Genomic DNA, 6,866 nt, shown 5'->3' on the forward strand with positions numbered 1-6,866 from the left:
CAGGAATGCGGGATGAACAAACGTGGGACGGCCCTGCCCCGATGGCACACAGCCAGCAGGGAGGGGCAGGAGGCAAAAAAGACATAATGAAAGAAAACTGCAGCATCGTGTGTGTGTACACAATCATCACAGAGCAGAATCGCACACGGCAGATTCTGAAGTGATTTTCAAAATCTCTTTATACCACCAAACTTACTGGTGTTATGCTTAGAAAGGCCTCTCCAATCCAGGGCTTTATAAATACTTCTCATTTTCTTTCTTCTGGTACAGTTTCCCTTGTTTCAATCCTTGATCCCGTGTGGAATTTATTTTAGTGTGTGGTATGAGGAATAGATTTGATTTTTTTCCCCAAATGATTAACCAAATGTCCCAACACCACTGGGTGCATAATTCACTTGCTCTCCATTAATTTATAATCCATGAAATTTCTATATAAACATTTCCTTGATTCTGAGCTCTCTCACAGGCTCCCACAGCCTACCTGTCTGTCCCTGACTCCAGTAATTCATTATTTTAGCCTCTAGGGCTTTATACTATTTAATGCTAGGTGGACCCACCATCCCAGTTTGACCTGGACTCCCCTGGTTCTAGCCCAGGAAGTCCCATGTCTCAGGAAATCTGTCATTTCTGGGCAAACTGGGACCGTGGGCCAGCCTTCATGAACCTTCCCCCCCTGGACAATTCTCTGCTAGTCCTCTGAATTTATTTTTCCGATAAAATTAAGAATCACTTTGCTAACTAAGAAGTTTTTTCCCCCCTGAGGTTCTAATGGGAGCACATTCTAGATTAAGTATATTCATAGGTTGGCAAGCACTGGGCGCTTTCCCATGTGGACCCAGGTGTGTTTGTTCGTTTGTTCAAGCCCATCTGTCTCTCCTTCAATAAAAGTGTGTTGTTTCCTTTGTGTCATTACTGCACGTATGAATGCAGATGGTGACTCACAGATTAAAAAAAAAAAAGGTCACAGCCACTTTGCTTTCCAGTGCTGGCCACTGAACTGGGAGCTGCACTGAGCCCGGGCCCTCCCTTACTTCACACGGGAAGGGAGATGTGGGCACTGCCCTGGAGCACTGCCTGCCCAGGCTGAGAATGGGTAGGGAGACTTCAGCCCTCTCCGAAAGAGGCCTGCTGTCAGTAAGGAACTTGCTAAGGATGCCTCAGCAAGCAGGACAGAATGTTCCATCTCCTGAGGGGCCTTTCAGTCTATCCCCGGCTACAGTGGGAATAAGAATACTGGCCATCAGTCAGCTGGTATCTACTGTGTCCCCAGCGTGGGTCAGCCAGATGCTCTGAGATGCTTATGAGGACAGACAGATGTGCAGGAGGCTGGCCGACTAACTGGGGGCTCAGTCAGTCTCCTTGCAGGCACGCAGGCACTGCCTGGGCGCTGCCCGATGGCGCCTGTGCCACTGAGCGCTTACCTCGCTCACTGCCTTCCTGAGCGTCCGGGTGTCCTCAGCCTGTGCGCGGTACTGGGCCTCGAACAGGGCAATCTGTTCTTCCAGGTGGTCAGCTCGGGTGGTCAGCTGGTCCACGTGCAGGTCCTGGAAGGGAGGGGACAAGATGCACAGTGAGATGGGTCCCCAGCAACCTCAACCCATGTCAGCAACCCCATGCTGGGCACGGCCCCCAGGGCTGCGGTATTCATGCAGGGGCAGGGCTGATCAGATCAGGAAATCAAAGATGTGGCAAATAGTCACAGGGGCATCATCTCTGCAGAATACCTGCCGCCGCTTCTGCAACTCGGCCCGCACGCGCTCGGCTTCCGACTTCTTCACGACTCGCTTCATCACCCGGATGTCGTCACGCACGTCCTGGTCTACGTTCTGCATGGAGAAGAGATGCACAGCCAGGGTCTCCATCTCGGTTTGCAGAGCTGCCACTGCGGAGAGAGGGGGAGGGGGTCCCAGCATCGCACACCGGACATCGTGGAAGCAGCACCCCTCCCCGCACCGTGGGGTGGGTCTGGGAAACAGCCTTTAAACTACAAAGACCCACACCTTTGCCATCAAAGACTTTACAGTCTAGTTGGAGAGATGAAATATACGTAATCTATGCCCGCCAACTGCAATAAACCCTCCAATTCCACCACATATTAGAGATTCTCCGTGTCTAAGGATGTTCTGAAACAGTGTCAAGGTTACGAGGCCTCATGTGAATTTTACAGATTTTTTGCCACTCAGAGGTTGGCAATCTCAGGTACAGTCCTAAATCCCCTGGGAGGAAACCAGCCTGAAGGGTGGGCTGAGCACCACTGAAGCATGGGTTCCTTGGAACGAAACCCACATGAGATTGATTTATAAGCTAGAACACCAGTTTATTTAGGGAGATAGACTTCAACCAGTTAATTGTTGGCTCACTTGTGTAGAGCATTCCTTATTCAGTGGGTAGATCTAAACAGAAAATCGATTTATAGATCAAAAGGCTGCTGGGTGAATATCATGTTGGAGTTTGGTGTTTTTGAAGGATGAACTTAAACTTGAAAAATAATTTGTTTTCTTTTACATCTAAGATGACTGTAAAAACTCTAACACTAGAGAATTCTTCGGCTCCTGTGTGGCTAAGAGTTATAGGGGAGGGGAATGGAGCAAACGCAGGGAAACGAGGGGGGAGGTTTTGTAGAAAGAGTGGTTGCCGGGTGGACTGGGGTGGGGGTGTATGTGGGGAGAGGGTCTTTAAAGAGGTAATTAAGATAAAATGAGGTCACCAGGGTGGGCCCTAACAACTGGTGTCTTTATGTGAAGAGTAGGTTAGGACACAGACACACAGAGGATGACTTTGTGAGGACACAAGGAGAAGACAGCTGTCTACAAGCCCAGGAGATTGGCCTCAGGAGGAAACACCCTGCCAACACCTTATCTTGGACATCTGGCCTCCAGAATGACAAGAAGACAAACTTCTGTTCTTCAAGCCGTCCAGTCTGTGGCCCTTTTCTATGGCAGAGGGCGCCAACTAATCCACCCCCACCTGAATCAGAGAGGTCGCCCACCCATCCTTCAGGGCACTCACTTCTGCCCCTCTATCCTTTCCTGGCTGAGTGACTGAGAGTCAATATTTCAAATATTCTTTTTAATTTGTACTCTTTCAACATTGGTGAAATCAAGCCTATTTTCACAGTTTGAAGACCAGCTGTCCTCTTCCTTCTCCGACTTGCCCGCTCGCACCATTGGCCCTTCTTCTATGGGTGGGATAGTCATCTTTTACCTATTAGGCATCAAAGGGCCCTTCATGTAATAAAAACAGGGTGGCTAGAGTCTCAAATGCCTCCCATGACCTCTGCCCCCCGTGTCACTCCTGTGATTGTGTTTTGTGGCAAAAAGGGAGATGATCAGGTGGGCCTGACCTGAGCAGTTGAGCACTTCTCGACCTGGTGTCAGAAGAGGAAGCCAGAGAGATTTGCAGGGTCAATGGGATTTGTTTAGTGTGAAATAGGAGTCTAAGTGTTTATTTTCAGGTGCTCAAATGATCAAAAATATTTAGTGATTTAAAAATACAACCTGTACTTTCAATTTGCAGTAAATAGCTAAATTCCTGAGTAAATTTCCTGGAACTCCCTACTCTGCACTATTGATCTGTTTGCCCATTTTTTCTCTAGTGCCATTTTGTTTCTATTGCTGTAGATTGATAATGTGTTTTGATACCTGATAGGACAATTTCCCTTCATTATCCTTCCTTTTCACCATTTGCTTGGATATTCTTGTGCATTTAGTGTTCCGAGTGAACTTGGAACTTGAAAATCACTGGAGAGCTTTTTAGGTATTGCATGCATGTATTGATAAGGGAAAAAAAGCAAGGAACAGAGCATTGGGTATAATATGCAGCTACTTGTGTAAAAAATATAGAAAAAATACCACAACCCTTGTAGCTTTGCTTTTATATGCAAAAACATCTTTAAAAGAATACAAAAGAATCAATAATACCGTGTGCCTCTGTGGAGGTGCCTGGAGGCTGGGGCTGGGGAGACTCCAGTGCCTTAATTTTGTATTATTACTTCTTGAAAATAATAACTAACTGTGTTAAATGAATTCAAGTTCACCCAAAACATCTCATCGTGGATTTTAACTGGACTTGCATTGAACTACTTATTAATCTGGAGAGAAATGACATTTGTTTCCTCTCATTTGGTTACATGATTGTTCCATTTATTTAAATCTGCTTTATGTCCTTTAGTAAAATTTTGTTTTTCCTCAGATAGGTTCACTTGCTTCTTGTTAGACTTATTCCTCAGTATTTTATGGTTGTTATAACTATTATGGATGAGGTTTGAAAAAATTATAATTCATAATTGGATATGACTGGTAGAAAAGAAAATTATAGCTCTGGTATTGTTACTTTATAGATTTCTTACTGTTTTTTTTAGCTTTTCATCAGTGATCTTGAATCTGCTAGGTAAACAATCATACCATTGGTGGAGAATGAGTTTCATGACTTCATATCCAGAATCTATACTTCGTTTATTTTTCCTGTTTTCTTTCATGGCTGGAACCTCCAAAACAATGCATCCTCATCTCATTCCTTAACTATGATTACTCCAGGGCTTTCCTCTGAGTAAAACTGCCTTGTTACTTGCTGATAAATACTTACAACGAACTTTCCTTCTATCCTAGTTTAGGATTGACAATGAGTTTTATCCAAACACCCACTTGACATCCACCCAGAAAGTCTACTTGTTCTCTCTCCTTTAAGAATATAATGCAATGAATCAGTAGATTTCCTAATTTCAAATTATTCCAGAATTAAGCCCTCTTGACTAGGGGGTATTTTTCTTTTCATATATTGCTGAACTTAATCTTTTGTTGCTGAGTAAAAATTTAATATTTGCTAATATTTTATTTAGGATTTTTATACCTCAGAAGTAGGAACACTTTATAGTTTTCTGTTTTTGTACATTGTAAGCTTTTCCAGTAAGGATTATACTGAACACTGTAAAATAAGCCTGGGGTAGGGTGTGTCGGGGGGAGGTGTGGTGTCCCTGGTGGCGCAGTGGTTAAGAATCCGCCTGCCAATGCAGGGGACACGGGTTCAAGCCCTGGTCTGGGATGATCCCACATGCCGCAGAGCAACTAAGCCCGTGGGTCACAACTGCTGGGCCTGTGCTCTAGAGCCCGCGAGCCACAGCTACGGAGCCCACGTGCCACAACTGTTGAAGCCTACGCACCTAGAGCTGGTGCTCTGCAACAAGAGAAGCCAGCGCAATGAGAAGCCCATGCACCGCAACAAAGAACAGCCCCTCCTCACTGCAACTAAAGAAAGCCCGCGCACAGCAAAGACCCAATGCAGCCAAAAAAAAAAAAAGCCTGGGAAGAGTTTCCCAAATTTTCTACCCACTTGCGGGTTAAATAACATAGGAAGTGTCTGGTTTTGTCCTGTCTGTAATCCTATGGCATTTTTTTCCCTTTACCTTTGGAATTTAAAAATTTCACCAACTATGTCTAGGCATGTTTATTTTTTCTTCCACCCATCTGGCCCTCCATGAGTCTTTACATCTGAAGATTCATCTTTCTTGAACTCATGCAAATGTTTTCCTCTGATGTCACTGGTTAATGCCCCTAATCTCCTGGAATTTCTATCTCATGGATACTGACTTTACCAGACCTACAGTCCATGTCTTTTATCTCCTTCTCAAAACGTCCATCACTTTGAGTTTTTGCTTTGAATTCTGGGCAGAATTCCTCAAACTGAACTTTTAGTACACAAGTTCATTTGTTCAATTTCCAGCAGTGCTGATTTGCCTATTTAGTACTTTTGGTGGGGTACGGGGGGTGAGTCTATTTTTTAATTCCAAGTATACTTTTCCCTAATAGTTGGTTCTCATTTGACTGATGAGATGTCCTCTAAAATCTCATGTAGAACACCAGCTGGTGTATGCTATGTTTTCGGAACCCGGTCTGTGTCTGTGGAGGCGTCTGCTCTCCTGTCTGGGGATTGCCACTGATGACTCACATTTGGATGTCAAGGTTTACTGACTGGTGGGCTTCACCCCCCTCCTAAGTGAGGAGGTCAACTGTGGACATTCTCCAGAGGCCAAGCCCCACGTTTCACCTACGGGACAGTGCAGTGGCGGCACCTGGTAGGAAGGGCTGGGACCACCACCCAAGCTCTTTAGTCTGAAGAGGGGAGAAACGGTGCCGTTAGGTGGGTCCTTGCTTGGTTGAACAGCTTCTGCTCCTGCTACCTGGTGACTTCCAGAAAGGACAGAGTGTCCATGAAGATGTCTGGATCTTTCCAGAAGCCCATCCACACCTTGAGGATCTGATGAGGGGTGCTGGTGGGCACTCACTTCTCCTGTGTGGAGGGGGTGGGGGACCTGTGTCCTCTTTCAGACTGGTCTAAATTCTGTTATATGTGGAGGATGTGGCTCCATTGTTTTAGTGTGAATGTCGTGCTCTTCTCTTTTTGGTAGATTCTGTTAATTTGGTGATACTCAGGGAGGGGTGCTCTTCCCCAACTCTGTCCAGAAAACTCTCCTGCATTTCTCAGGGTCCAAAATGCTTCTTTCCATTCACAGTTGGGATATATGTGTGATTTTGGTTTCTCCCAAATTCTTCTAGGTTATTTCCCCCTTTATCATAGTAATACAGAGTTGATAAAGAAAGTTGGAAACATGAAAAAGCACAACTGAAATAACCTGCTGTGACCACACTGTTCACTGTGGCCCACGACCTCCGCTCCATGCAGAGCTGTTGCTTTGGTAGGAACAGTGCACGGTGACTAGTCGCACCCTCACTGTCTCTTCTGCTCCAAAGCCACCTATTCCCCATCATCTGCCACACATCCTGGGGCTGCAGGGCTCTGGACCATGGGCTCCTGCGCTTTGGATGGGCCTCACCCATACCTCCCACCTAGTTAAACTCTGCCCATTCCTG

The 6,866-nt window shown here is 45.7% G+C and overlaps 1 protein-coding gene across 1 annotated transcript in view; it reads right to left on the reverse strand.

Annotated features, from left to right (window-relative positions):
* CCDC40 (coiled-coil domain 40 molecular ruler complex subunit) overlaps positions 1 to 6,866 on the reverse strand; it is a 42,226-nt gene that overhangs the window by 24,716 nt on the left and 10,644 nt on the right. Inside the window, exons 8-9 of the mRNA XM_007462347.1 lie at positions 1,725 to 1,882; positions 1,422 to 1,544 (exon numbers count right to left, since the gene is read on the reverse strand). Coding sequence (XP_007462409.1) covers positions 1,422 to 1,544; positions 1,725 to 1,882 — 281 coding nt within the window. The remainder of the gene's footprint in view (positions 1 to 1,421; positions 1,545 to 1,724; positions 1,883 to 6,866) is intronic.

This window comes from Lipotes vexillifer, unplaced genomic scaffold (assembly GCF_000442215.2).
Source record: "Lipotes vexillifer unplaced genomic scaffold, Lipotes_vexillifer_v1.1 scaffold1691, whole genome shotgun sequence".
NCBI lineage: Eukaryota > Metazoa > Chordata > Mammalia > Artiodactyla > Lipotidae > Lipotes > Lipotes vexillifer.